At 45.8% G+C, this 15,438-nt stretch overlaps 1 protein-coding gene across 1 annotated transcript in view; it reads right to left on the bottom strand.

Annotated features, from left to right (window-relative positions):
• Positions 1 to 15,438, bottom strand: part of PPP3R1 (protein phosphatase 3 regulatory subunit B, alpha) — a 53,940-nt gene that overhangs the window by 16,404 nt on the left and 22,098 nt on the right. The window contains exons 2-3 of the mRNA XM_083175740.1: positions 8,255 to 8,294; positions 1,627 to 1,803 (exon numbers count right to left, since the gene is read on the bottom strand). Of these exons, the coding sequence (XP_083031866.1) occupies positions 1,627 to 1,803; positions 8,255 to 8,294 (217 nt within the window). The remainder of the gene's footprint in view (positions 1 to 1,626; positions 1,804 to 8,254; positions 8,295 to 15,438) is intronic.

Genomic DNA, 15,438 nt, shown 5'->3' with positions numbered 1-15,438 from the left:
GACGTTTAGCCTAAACATCCATTCTCAGCTTGTGTGCAGGGAGGAAATCTCCTTTTTTTAAATCTGATGGTCACCGACCATTGAATAATTTCTACAGCGCTCGCAGACCTAAGACACCTTTGCATACTTTCGCCTTCTTCACTTTCCCATCTGGCTGATCATAGGCCAAAATGGCTGTGTTACTGGATGATACAGCTTACAGAGAACTTCTAAAGTCTGGCTGGGCCAATTGGCAATATGTAGCACTTACATTTGTGTATTTATGCTCCTATGCTGGCCTGTTAGGGCCCTCCTACCTATCCATTAGCCAGTCTTGTTTTATTAAGAGTTTGAATGGTATATATGCTGGTGCTAGATCTGTAGTAGGGAGGCCAATCCCGGGATCGAGATTGGCGGGATCCCGGGATTTTGGCCTAAAATAGGCGGGATTTCAATCCCGGGATTGAAGTGCTCAATCCCGGGATTCGGGAATTACTGCGGGCATGCAGAATACACTTCTTCTTTAAAAGCCGGGCAGCGCTGAGCACCTTACATGGCTCAGATGTGCTGCCCGGCTGCTAGTACTGACCCCCAAGGTGCTGCTGCTGCGGCGGCTGTGCACGGCGCAGCACAGCGTGATGTGATGTCAAGGGTCACGCTGCGCAGCCCAGCCGCCGGCATGATGCTTATTCTTCTGTCTATTGTATTCGGTCGCCCAGCCACCCGGTTGCTGTGCCTGTGCCGCTCCCAGATAACCGCTCGCTGTGTCGCATGCTGTGAGGACCGGAGAAGGTCATGCTGCCTGTCACTGGTGCTGTGTAAGTGACAGTGCAGGGCAGGGGTGATGGGAAGGATTGGGGGGGGGGGGGGGGGGGAATTAGTTGGGAACAGTGGCGTTTTTTTTATTAGGGAGGCCAATCCCGGGATTGAGCATTTTTCAATCCCGAATCCCGGGATTGAAAAATGCCCTGGGATTGGCTTCCCTAATCTGTAGTACCACCAGTATTATTCTCCTCTGGTGCACTCGTAGCCCCCATATCAGGCAGTGCATTATACAGAAACAATTCTGCTGTTCTCATCTATACAAATAACATTGCCATTTGCCTTGTATTTTTATCCTTGTAGATGAAGGACAAGGCTGAAAATACCCGATGTAAGAGATGATCACGAACATCCAATGCGGTGTCCATTAGCTTGGTACCGCTGAGATGGAGTCTAGCACAATAATAAGGCATCTCGGTTCTCTCTATGAAGACCTTTAAGACGACTACAGACAGTCAGGGGGGGGGGGGGGGGCAGCTCTGCAGTGAGCATTACTGTATGTCATTACAAAGATGTATGTATTAACAGAGAGACAAATAGGTCTTACATCTAAAGAGCCTTAAAGCTGTAAATCACCTTGGCCCTTTTTCCTCCGTAATCTGAAACTGGCAATGACATCTATTTGTTTAACAGCTTTTGTTTTTTTAACTACGTCCTAATGCATTGCAACCATTCTTTGCAACACATGCATGCATGTAAAACAGAAGAGCAAGACGATCGTTTCGAGAAAATCAGCCACATGACCTTGTACAGAGATGTCAGTCGCTTGTATCATGTGTAAATAAGCAGCACAGATTTACTGTAGGTCATAAGGAAGACTCTTACCTTTAAAGTCTACCTCTCCGTTCCCATCGGTATCGAATATGTCTATTACTCGCTGCACAAGGGGGTTCTGTTGCAGCTCAGGTAAGGACATAAATTCCTCTACACTTAGGGATCCAGAGTTGTCCAAATCAAGCTTTTTAAACCTTTTTCCTAGTCTTTTGATCTCATCTGCATCAACTGCGGGAGGAAAAGAAAGTCATCAAGGGAGTTGGAAAAGCAGAAGAAAAAAAAAACCCACGCATCTTCATGTTTAGATCTACTGAAGCGGCTTCCAGTTTTTGTAATCTATCCCAGACAAAATGCGAAATGATTAGTCCAATTACCTAGCTTTCTGCTGGCACCAGCCATAACCGTCAAATCGGTGGCTCCCTTAGAACTATGCTGACTCCTAGACTAAGCAGAGAGGCGCTGCTAATGCTTGCTTAATTCCACACGATCACATGGCATAATTAATGTGGACAAGCTAAGCAGATCATCGGTCATTTCATACAGGCACAGTTGGAGAGCGCTGAATGAGTGCAGGAGAATTTAGAACTACTCCCAGAACGTAATGGCCATCTAGGCTAAATTACGACTGACTAGTTACCAAAAGGATTCTCATAATTAATAAAATCACTTAATATCAACAAGGTGTTAAATGCTTTATTTAATTTGCTAAGAAGACAAATAATAAACCAATTACACAATAGATGGATTTAAACTCATTCCAGACTGTATGGCTTGCTATAGGACAAGGCAAAAGGGATGCAGTCAATTTACCTACAATCAATATCCCGACAACCATCGACCGACGGTCAAAATACCGACATTTAAAATGTCAACACGGTCAAAATACAGACATATAGGGCAGTATTCAATGTAAAATATCGCCGTGTGCAGCGAATCCGGTTTAGGATTCGCTGCACACTCGCTGTGTTCTGGAGGGCTGGCTGCCACTCGCTCTTCCTGTATTCCATGTCAGAGGGGCTTGTCTCCCCTTGCGGTGAACCTTAACCCCTGCAGCGGACAAGCGTCCGCTGCAGGGAGCCGTGGGACGGTGGCAGGCAGGGAGATGGAAGTCTCCCTGCCTGCCCCAGAACGTATGTGGGGGGGAGGTGGGCTCCCCGGGAGCCAGGCAGCCCCCCGGGAGAGCCAACAGGGGACCGGGTTATTCACTGTACCCGATCATGCATATGTAATGATCGGGTGCAGTTAATATATGAATATCTAATGAGCGTCTCTCGGCTCCCAGCACCCTGCTCTGTGTAAAAAAAAAAAAAAAAAAATTATAATAAAAATAATAATAATAAAAATAATAATAATAAAAATAATAATAATAAAAATAATAATAATAAAAATAATAATAATAAAAATAATAATAATAAAAATAATAATAATAAAAATAATAATAATAAAAATAATAATAATAAAAATAATAATAATAAAAATAATAATAATAAAAATAATAATAATAAAAATAATAATAATAAAAATAATAATAATAAAAATAAAAATAATAATAATAAAAATAAAAATAATAAAAATAAAAATAATAATAATAAAAATAAAAATAATAAAAATAAAAATAATAATAATAATAATAATAATAATAATAATAATAATAATAATAATTATAATAATAATAATAATAATAATTATAATAATAATAATTATAATAATTATAATAATAATAATTATATATATATATATATATATATATATATATATATATATATATATATATATATATATATATATATATATGCCAACTTTTGACACCCCAAATACTGTGTACCTGCCGGCTGACTCTTACCTTGGCTTCGATATTGCCCCTCCCATAGTGTTGACACAATATCCCCTTGGCTCCATTTGAGGTACGCTTTTTTCATCAATAAGGCAGACAACATGTAATGGACCTCTCAAAACTGACTGACACTCCCATCTCCTATGAACAGGTTGCTGTTACCAATGCTTACATTAAATACCCTACACCCTGATGGTTACGATGGGGGAGTCGACTATCAGTTATATACCAGGCTTTTTAGAACCCTTCTAGTCACTTACACTGGCAGCCTATTACTTAGATATGCCCATATATTTATAATGCCCATATATTTATAATGCTTGTAATTATGTATGTTTATTTTCACTCTGTCACTTGTTATTATCTCTACAGGCAGCGTGAGGCACTGAAACCGCTCTGCCGCCGGGGGCTACGCTACACAGGAATCAGTCACCATGACTACCCCTGCAGCTTGCGTTCCAAACGCTGACTAGTGACATATCCTGTTGCGCCAGCAGTCACTACGTCATTTCCGCCCACACACTCGCAGCAGCGGCAGACGGCGTCCAGCGTGTCACGCTGTCCCAATCTCACCATCTCCTATTTAAGGTAAGCACTTGCACTTGTTGTTTGTTACCACACACACCTTGACAATATATATATATTTTTTTTATTTTTTTTTCAAGTTCACATTCCACTTCTCCATGAAAAGATGGAGAATTGCTACACGGAGAGACACGGCGAAAATCACTTAGAAAGACGGCGAGAAGTGCACGTTGAATAGGGTTGTTCGCTTTTTGAGACCAAAATTCTCCGTCCAATGCGAGAAAAGCACAAACTCGCCATAAAACACTGCTAATTTTTCTCATTGAATACTGCCCATAGAATGTAGACAGGTCAAAAAGTCAACATGAGTTTTTCCTGATTTTTTTTTCTCCATTGAAACCGACTTGTACATACTTTACCACCCCAGTGGACATGGAGAGGAAATGTAATAGTGTGCCCAAAGCACTGGGTTCATGTCGATCTAGGTCAACATACAGACCCAAAAGAATATGAAAATACATTTGTTCAATTTTGGACCTGTCTATATTTTAAATGTAGGTATTTTGACCATGTCGGTATTTTGACCTTGTCAGTATTTTGACTGTTGGTCAATTGCTGTCTGTATTTTGACCGTCAGGATTTTAATTGTAGGTAAATCATACCGAACCCAGGCAAAAGCATGCATAATTCCGTATGTCATGTCATGTTATTACTAGGCAAGGTGGCTTATTGCAGTGTGTGGCGACAGCTAGTCACATGGCAATAATTAGCACACAGGTATCTGAACAAATGCCAATATAAGCGAGGTATGTTGGTCGTTACACAATGTGCAGTATTCAATGCCGGTGCAAGCGGCCGGCGAGGGGGTTAAACTGCGAGGATCACAGAAAACCAGTGATCCTCGCAGTTTAACCCCCGCGCCGGCCGCTCGCACTATGCAACGTTCCGGGGGAATCCTCGCAGTCACAGAACGGCGAGGATTCCCCTAAACTGCGAGAGCCGCGGCTAGTGCAGCAAACTCGCTGTAATTAGCCTCGGCTCTCGCAGCTTTTGGAGGCCCATTCCCAAATTCCCCCTCGCTCAAAAAACGGAGCAAGGGGGAATTTGCGAATGAGGGGGGGTCAGTTGAATACTGACAGGGTGAGCGGTGACTGCGAGCAAAAAGTCCTGCTCGCAGTCACCGCTCGCCCACGGCATTGTGAGCTGCTATTAATCTAGTGTTCATTCTAGCTCCTTTCACCTTTTAAAACCTGTGTAGTCCCTCTTCCTGCCTGTGGTGTCGCTCTCCGCTGTGGTGTTTTCAGCACATTCTGGTTTGTATCTCAATACAGACAAGACTACAAGAAGCACCAAAGCAGACAGCGGCACCACAGGCAGCAAAGAGGAACTGCACAGGATTTTCTAAGTGCAGGGTGCTAGAATGAACATTATAATCTTTACACTCTAAGCATGTATGTTCCAAGGGGGAAGAGTCAATTAATGGCAAGGTTCCATTAGAACACTGTACATTAATACAATATATTGTTATCTGAAAGGAAACCCCCCATAGAAGGTATAAGGCAGGATCTTTTACCTGCAAAACACAAGTCATAACCAAGTATGCATGAAATAATGCACATCTAAACTGTTTAGGGCTAAAGCACAAACTATGATACGTAAATGGTTACAACAAAGTAAAGAGGTTTTGATTCATAGACACAGCAATGTAGGCAAGAGGCAAAGCAGCTATTTTCATCTGTTGGCTCACATTACATAGGCAATGCCCTTGAAGATATACATAGCCTCTTGTAATTTAGCATAGTGTACACAAAACCAGGAAGAATTACTGCATTTTCACACTCGGCCATGTGCGGAGGAGGATTCCCCTGGTAAAATATTTGTTTTTCCATGAACAAGGTTACAGGGTAGGATTTAGGAGGATATTCAGTCCAAGAAAAAACACACCTTAAAAGGACGCGTTCGCCAAACATCTCAAAAGTAAAACTAGTTTGGGAATATCCCCTATAACCAAAAACAACACAAGAGGCAGAAAAATGTTTTAGGATTCAAACGTGTGACTTTTAAATTAGAAGTCAATTCGTTTGATATATACAAAATAAAAAAGTTAAAATACATGCACCCCTGCCCCCACCAAAAACAGAGGCAGATCCATATTGAACCAGCACCAGCCTTCATTACAGCTATTTCCAAATACTTTGTCTTCCCCCAATGTATTTATAGGGGTTCTTTGTTTACATTTGATTGTAGAGAGGGGGGGTAGTTGTACTCTGGATTCATTGGCACCCATTGGAGACTAGTACAGATACATAAGTCTTCGTGATTAAAATCCCTGGTTAAACAGAATCAAGAGCTGGAGGGGAGGGGTCATTTATTTCACAAAAGACAGAAAACTACTCCAATATAAATAGTAGCTATGCTGGGCACTTACGGGCACTCACACACTTGTGTCATTAGCACAGCGGCAGCTTGCCGTTCCCTTGCCACGGCACACGCCGAATCAGGAAACCAGGAGCATGGAGTGTTGGGAGAGTGCAGTAGTCCTGTACTAAACGTTTGCTCTTACTTGGCAATAGTGAATAAAATGTAAAACTCTAAATCAGCACTAACCGGTCCATTTTAAAACACGGATTTGTGAAGACGGACGACCTTGTATAAGCGTTGCTGCACAGTCTGTTAGATGATACAGTACACATATGCAAGGTTTGCGAAATAATAGGGGAGGTGTTGAAGTGTTATCTAGGGAGCCTAGAACACTTTCAGCAGCTCTGCAAGGGAACAGAAGTACATCTGTGACAACCCCACAGGGGAAAGCACACACTATTTACCTCATTGTATGCTACATTAAAGCCTGCAATATGCTCGCATCTTGCTGCGTGACCCAGACAAGTGAGCGGCCAAAAAGGGCAATACTCAGATGGCACCACTGCGGACTGTGCACACACACACACACGCATTTACCAACACGTCCGACCAGGATTCAACTCGACACTGTGGTTTTATGCAAAATGCCCAATACTGCTGCAGGGGTCCTAGCATGCTACTGTAGACGCAGTACTATTTAAGACATTAATATTTTCAAAAAAATTCTCACTATACAATATAGCAAATTTACAAATGTGTCCACATACACTTAGTGCCTATACAACGCACCATACAGAACAAGACACCTGAAGTGACTGGATGGCTACAAGAGCCATCCAAGATCTCTTGTAGCCATCCAGTCACTCCAGCTTACAGTCTGTGGGCAGTATTCAATGCCACTTTGCAAGCTGTGACAGCTGACCCCCCTGCGCATGCTTTTTACACCTTGCTGGGTTTTTACAGCAAGTTGGAAACGGCGTGTGCAGCCGCCACAACAGTGAGGCTCGCGGCTAAATGCAGTGGGCTCCCTGCATTAGAGGCGAACCTCCCCGTTTGGGGGAAAGCTCATCGCGCCCTGACAGCGAGGATTCCCCCGGAACGTTGAAGAGAGTGAGCAGCCGGCGCGGGGGTTAAACGGCGAGGGTCGCTTGTTTTCATTGATCCTCAACGTTTAACCCCCTTGCCGACCGCATTAAATACGGCACTTTGGCTTCAAATTCTACATCTTATGTGCATGCAGACGCAGCATAAAGCTGCTCAGTGTAAAACACAGACGCTGGTCTGCAACTTTTACCTCAGTTGTTAGTTTCACACACAAGTGGCAGACAAAGGAACCTATCGGGAGAAAAGGTTGCATAAACAGATTCAGCCTGTCACACCCAGATGTACAAATTTCACACCAAACAGATCTGGGTTATCCAAGCCGTCCCTCTTCTAGTTTAATAGTTGCAAATAAACACATTTATTTGAAGAAAAAAAAAAATGAACAATGGCATGTATTCAATGCTGGTGCGAGCGGCCGGCGAGGGGGTTAAACTGCGAGGATCGCAGAAAACCAGTGATCCTCGCAGTTTAACCCCCGCGCCGGCCGCTCGCACTATGCAACGTTCCGGGGGACTCCTCGCAGTCACAGAACTGCGAGGATTCCCCTAAACTGCGAGAGCCGCGGCTAGTGCAGCATACTCGCTGTAATTAGCCTCGATTCTCGCAGCTTTTGGAGGCATATACGCCAATTCTCCCTCGCTCAAAAAACGGAGCGAGGGGGAATTTGCGTATGAGGGGGGTCAGTTGAATACTGACAGGGTGAGCGGTGACTGCGAGCAAAAAGTCCTGTTTGCAGTCACCGCTCGCCCACGGCATTGAATATATGCCAATGACTCGAGGTGGTTGCTTTGCAGGGGACCTGCCTGTGTATGAGGACACATCTTTAGGAGGAACACACATTCGAAGATTACTTACAATGTGAGCACATTTCCAACGGGTAACTTGCTTCATTTCCCTGCAAGAAGAGAAAGAAGTTTGTATTAAAATAAATTCAAAGTGAGAAAAGCCATCCTTAGGTTATGAGGATCAGTGAGGGAAAATTAATGCATGCAAGTGTGCTCAACTCCTATTCATTTAAAGCGGGGGGAATTCAATTGTTCAGCCACCCTGTCTGGGTGTAATAAATGTGAAAAAAAAATAGGAATTTAATACCTACCGGTAATTCCTTTTCACGTAGTCCTTATGGGATACTGGGAATGGTCTTAAGACATTGGGTATTAGAGGGTATCCGCAGGAGACAGGCACATCTATAACTTTGAAGCTGGGTGTGCTGGCTCCTCCCCTCTGATTCCCCACCCAGGAACCAGTTAATGGAAAAACTGTGCCCGAAGGAGAATGTACATATGAGAGGAATAACTTATATGTCACCTATGTAAACATAAGTGTGAATAGTGTGGTGAGATTTATGCCAGCACACCCGCATTCATTCAAAATAAAAACAACTATAATACCACCAACTGGATGGATTTTCTTTAACAAAGGTCACTGAACTAGACCTTAGAACCAGAAGACAATAAGTCAACTTCTGAACTGTATAAGCAGAATAAAACTGCAGCCAGACCCCCGCACAGGGCGGGCGCCCAGTATCCCATAAGGACTACGTGAAAAGGAATTACCGGTAGGTATTAAATTCCTATTTTCACTTACGTCCTTGATGGGATACTGGGAATGGTCTTAAGACATTGGGGATGTCCCAAAGCTTCCAGAACGGGAGGGTACGTGCGGAGACTGCTGCAGTACTGCCTGCCCAAACTGGGTATCCTCTTTGGCCAAGGCATCAAACTTGTAAAATTTTACAAAGGTGTGTTGCCCCGACCATGTAGCAGCTCTACAGAGCTGCAGAGCTGACACACCCCGAGCAGCCGCCCAGGATGCGCCCACCGATCTGGTGGAATGAGCCTTTAAAACCGGAGGTGTCGGCATGCCTGCCGTCACATAGGCTTGTTGGATTGTAGTCCTAATCCATCTAGCAATGGATTGCTTAGATGCAGGGTGTCCTTTCTTTTGTGCGTCATACAGAATGAATAGACAATCTGTCTTCCTGATCCTTGACGTCCTCTGGACATACACACGCAAGACACGCACCACATCCAGGGATACCGGAATATCCGGTGAACTAGACGCAGACGGGACTACAATTGGCTGATTTAGGTGAAAGGAAGAAATCACCTTAGGGAGAAACCGCGGGTTTGTTCTCAACTCCGCTCTGTCTGAGTGAAAAATTAGATAGGGGCTCTTACAGGAAAGGGCTCCCAATTCAGACACTCTCCTAGCCGAGGCTAGGGCCAAAAGGACCACCGCCTTCCAGGTGATATACCGCAATTCTATCGACTCCAAAGGTTCAAACCAGGAGGATTGAAGGAAGGTTAGGACGACGTCTAAACTCCAAGGAGGTGTAGGAGGTACAAAGGGAGGCTGGATGTGAAGCACTCCCTGAAGGAATGTTTGTACTTCCGGGATGACAGCCAATTTTCTTTGGAAGAAAATGGACAGGGCCGAAATCTGGACTTTTAGTGAGCCCAGACGGAGACCCAAATCCAATCCCGCTTGTAAGAAGCACAATAACCTGTTCAGGTTAAACTTTGCTGGGGGGACCTTCTGCTCCTCACACCAACCCACGTATTTTCTCCAGATTTTGTAGTAGTGGGTGTTTGTTACCGGCTTTCTGGCCTGAATCATCGTGGTGATAACTGATGAATGCAGACCCTTCTGAGCTAAGATTTTCCGCTCAGCCTCCACGCCGACAAACGTAGCCGCCCTAAATCTTGGAAGACGCAAGGGCCCTGTGTGAGTAGATCTCTCCTTAGAGGCAGGGGCCAAGGATCCTCGATCAGCAGGCTCTGTAGATCCGAGAACCAAGCCCTTCTTGGCCAGTCCGGAGCCACCAGAATGGCTTCCACTCCCTGACTTCGAACCCTTTTTAGAACTCTTGTCAGTAGTGGTATGGGTGGAAACAGATACACCAAGGGAAACACCCATGGAATTGTCAGGGCGTCTATCGCCGCTGCGCAGGGATCCCTGGTCCTTGTGCAGTACATGGGGACCTTGTGGTTTAACCTGGATGCCATCAGATCTATCGATGGCTGGCCCCAACGGTCCACAATTGCTGCAAACACCTGTGAATTCAGGCTCCATTCCCCGGGGTGGAGGGCGTGACGGCTCAGAAAGTCCGCCTCCCAATTGTCCACACCCGGGATAAAGATGGCCGACAGAGCCACCACGTACATTTCCGCCCAGGCCAGGATCTTGGAAACTTCCTTCATGCAAGTCCTGCTTTTCGTGCCTCCCTGGCGATTTATGTAGGCCACAGTAGTGGCGTTGTCGGACTGTATCTGGAGCGCCCGACCTTGGAGAAGATCCTGGGCCTGCAATACTGCATTGTATACAGCTCTCAGCGCCAGGATATTGATGTGGAGTCTCGCTTCCCACCGAGTCCACTGACCTTGAAAGGTTCTGTCCATGGTCACAGCACCCCATCCCAGCAGACTCGCATCTGTCGTGAGTAGCACCCAATCCTGGATGCCAAATCTCCGACCTGCCAGCAGGTTCGACTCCTGAGTCCACCATAGAAGGGACTGGCGTGACTGATGCGACAGAGAAATCCTCTTGTACATCAGGAGATGGGAGCCCGACCATTTTGACAACAGATCCAGTTGGAACACCCTGGTGTGAAAGCGTCCGAACTGAATGGCCTCGAAAGTGGCCACCATTCTGCCCAATAACTGGATGCATTGGTGAACCGTCACCTGAGGTTTTGCCAAAATCCCCATCACCAGGGATTGTATGGCTTCCATCTTCTCCCGGGGGAGGAAAATCCTTTTCACCTCTGTGTCCAGGAACATTCCCAGAAAGAGGATACGCCGCGACGGCGTCAAAGAGGACTTGGGGATATTCAGGATCCACCCATGCTCGGATAAAACCTGTCTGGTTCTTGCTATATCCTGTAGCAGGACCTGTTCCGACCTTGCTTTGATCAGCAAGTCGTCCAGGTAGGGGATAATGTTGACCCCCGACCTCCTGAGCAGTACCATCATCTCTGCCATCACCTTCGTGAACACACGCGGCGCTGATGACAGGCCGAATGGCAGCGCTCTGAATTGAAAGTGCAGATCTTTCAGCGCAAACCTCAGGAAAGCCTGATGTGGACCCCAAATTGGTATGTGGAGGTAGGCGTCCTTCACATCCAGCGATGCTAAGAACTCTCCCTCCTCCAGGCTTGCTATCACTGCCCGGAGGGACTCCATCTTGAATTTGTAAACCCTTAAGAAAGGGTTTAGAGACTTTAAATTTAAAATGGGGCGTACTGAGCCGTCCGGCTTCGGCACGAGGAACAGATTGGAGTAGTAACCCCTTCCTTGTTCCTCCAATGGGACAGGTGTGATAACCTGTGACGTCAGTAGGCGTTGTATTGCCTGCTGCAGGTTCACTCGATCTGCCTGTAGGGCTGGCAGACCTGATTTGAAGAACCTGTGAGGGGGAGGTTTTTCGAATTCCAACCTGTAGCCGTTGGTAATAAGATCTCTCACCCAGGAATCCAGGTGAGAGACTGACCATACTTGGCTGAAAGCTGACAGGCGACCCCCCACCTCGCAAGTGACTCCAGGGTCGGAACCCGAGTCATGCTGCCGGCTTAGAAGCGGAGGCATTAGCGGCACGATCCTGAGATCCTGTGCTGGCGGCCTTCCTGAACCTGCCACGGCCCCCTCTGGCGGCCGAGCTGGAGCCTCTCGCCCTCTGCCTGGGCCTGGAAGGCCGAAAGGACTGAGAAGCCTGAAAGGACTGGGACGCATGGCCCTGAAAGGAACGTTTAGCGTGAGTGGAAGCCGTCGGCAGAAAAGTCGACTTGCCGGCTGTAGCCTTGGATATAAGGTCGTCAAGTTCGCTACCAAATAACTTTTCTCCCTTAAAAGGCAAACTTTCCACACTACGTTTGGACTCTGGATCAGCAACCCACTGTCTTAACCAGAGGGCCCTGCGGCCTGAAACCGCCATTGCGGAAGAGCGAGCATTTATAGCTCCAAGCTCCTTTTGAGTGTCACACAGGATCTTTGCAGTATCCTGGATATGGCGAAGTCTTTCTCCGACCTGCGCCATTGACATATCGGCCAGCATGCCTTCCTGGATTTGAGAAGCCCATGTATAAATGGACTTTGCCATCCAACAACTGGCGAGGACAGGTCTCTGAGACGCCCCACTCGCTGTGTACATGGACTTAAGGGTAGTATCCAGTTTTTTGTCTGTACTATCCTTTAGTGTTGCTGCCCCTGGAACGGGGAGAACCACCTTCTTGGACAGTCTGGACACTGATGCATCCACAACCGGAGGCTCTTCCCACACCGCTCTAGTGGCGGGATCAAAGGGAAAGTTGGACTTAAACCTTTTAGACAGTTGGAAACGTTTTTCAGGTTGTTTCCAAGCCTCCTTAAACGTCTCATCAAGGTCAACTTGTTCAGGATAAACAATTTGCTGTTTCCTTTGAGACCCAAAAAACGGGTCACCTTCCTGCATGTCTGCTAAGGGAAGGTCTAATACTTCTCTTATTGCTGTAATAAGAGGTTCTGGTCCTCTAAGAGATGACTGTGAATCAGGGATCAGAGCCCCGTCGTCCACATTATCATCTGTGTCGTCACCCGCCTGCAGATCATCATCTGAATCAGGCAACATGGCGGTCGCAGCCCGCTTCCGTGACTGGCCCGTGGTGGTATTGATATTATCCACCCGTGCGGCTAGAACTGTTAAGTCCTGCTGCACCTGTTTGGTCTGCATTGTATTTGCAGCCAATTGCGTTGACACTGCCTGCAGCATGGTTTTAATGCCTGCCGCCCACTCAGGCTCCTGTGAGTCTGATTGAGGAGTACCACTGATCTGGGGTGGAACCCCTGCCCCACTCGTTTGAGTGGACATGCATTCCTCACAAGTAATCTGTGAGGTGGACTTAGGCACAAACTTGCTGCTGCAAATGAGACAGGTTAACTTCCTCACCATGTTGAAGGAATAAGTAACCTTTCTTCCACAAACACACCACAATCACAATGAAATAAATATATATATATATATTCAATGTGCAGTGTATAGCAGCTATATTGTGTGAGCTCTATCACTGGAAGTGTGTAGCTTAACAAGCACGTGGGGGAGCGCTCAGATTACACTGAGGAGACCAGCACACCCTGTACAACCTTAACTCCTATTTAGGAGTTGGTAACACGCATAAACACAGAACAGTGTGATCAATTAAGCGATCTTAGCGCTAAATAAACTTGCTGTTTTCTGCAGATTTCCTCTGTCCAACACCTCACCGCTGAGGAGTGTATCTGGAGACAGTAATGGCGCCCAGGGAGAAGCAGGAAGTAGTGTATGCGCGCTCAGAGCTCTGGCCTCGCTCCGCTGAAGCCCCGCCCCCCTGTGATGGCGCAGGGGCTTCACTGATCTTTATACTGGCGCTGGCTGTCAGTTTTAATGGCGCCCTTACACTGAACAGCGTTTTATAGTGGGATCTGCCCTGGTAGCCCAGGGACTGTCACCCGCAGCCAGTCTGTGACGGGGGGTCTGCGCAGCCCCTGTGCAGGGTACCGCGTCTGCCGCCACCGCCATCTTGCCGCACAATGAGCCGGGGTACCCCACTGTGGGGACCCCGGTTTCTACTCACCACAGACGTCTTCGGACTGTGTCAGGAGTGTGCGGCATGCTGGGGGTGAGTATCACTGCAGCGCAATGCCCGTGAGTACAAACACCCTCTCAGGACAGTGGTCCTGCAGCAGGGACAGCTCGGTACCTTAAGAGGCCTGCAGCTGAACCCTTCTCAACTGACTCCCTCGAAGCAGGGATACTGTGAAGTCCAACACAGTAACCCCAAAATAATAAAAGAAAATAAACTGAAGACAAACTCTCTGGAGCTCCAGCAGTGTGCATCCTCTCCTGAGGGCACATTTTTCTAAACTGGTTCCTGGGTGGGGAATCAGAGGGGAGGAGCCAGCACACCCAGCTTCAAAGTTATAGATGTGCCTGTCTCCTGCGGATACCCTCTAATACCCAATGTCTTAAGACCATTCCCAGTATCCCATCAAGGACGTTAGTGAAATAATGGTTACACAGCGCCAGAACAATTAAATAGCAGACTGTCTAAATTAGCCAGCAATAAGGTGCACTAAAACAATTGAATTGCCCCTACGGACATCATTAAAGTCATATTGTTTCATTACTGATCAAAGTTAGTATCCGTAAACATGGACATCAACATACAAAAACAATGCAAACCACATACTTGAAGATAATGCACAAAAATACTCAACATTTCACCAAAAAAAAAAACCGAACCAAAATGCTCCATTTTGCGCTACCTAGTGGTAGCCATGCACAAAAACAATTGAATCAGCCCCCAAAAGAAGGCCTGTCCATCAACTAAGCTAAATGGAAATATGAAAAAAAAAACCACCCACCTTGTGGATCAATACCCACTTTGGACACAGAAAATAACTACGATTGTAGTGAACATTCTTTGTCCTCGGTACCTTGTTTCATTACACCCATGTATCCAACCACTTAAAGCCAACACTATAAATTAATTTCCAAAAACTATGGTCCCATAGCACTTTACACAGAAACACTGAACTTTGGCAAAGAAATAATACACTTCACAACAATGTCACAGCACAAGAAAAGTGCTGGTATTACAAAGGTGTACCACACTGTCTATAAGGATATAGGATACCAACAGTTATAGCCTTCAGAAATACAATGGTTTGTACACACAAACTATACTCAATATAACAGACAACTATCACACACATACACAAAGCTAAACCAGAAGTGAGACATCTTAAACAACCTCATCAGCTGATTAAAACCAAGGCAATAAATCAAAGTTATGTACAAACTGTAGAATTATTTTCTGACACATTGTGGTTACTCCTTATAACCAGCAGATGTCACTTGCAAATGCTATCAATAGAGATGTCAAACGGTCAGCCAAACCCTTTCTATACATAGCAATGGGAACATCTTCATGCTATACGAAGATGCTTGAATACTGAAAACATATTTTAGGACACTCGTTCTCAGAGGGAAAAAAAAGAAGTTGGTATGATGTCATCAAACAGTCC

This window comes from Crinia signifera, chromosome 3 (genome assembly GCF_055691185.1).
Source record: "Crinia signifera chromosome 3, ASM5569118v1, whole genome shotgun sequence".
Lineage (NCBI taxonomy): Eukaryota > Metazoa > Chordata > Amphibia > Anura > Myobatrachidae > Crinia > Crinia signifera.
This window is presented reverse-complemented; position numbering and strand designations above follow the sequence as displayed.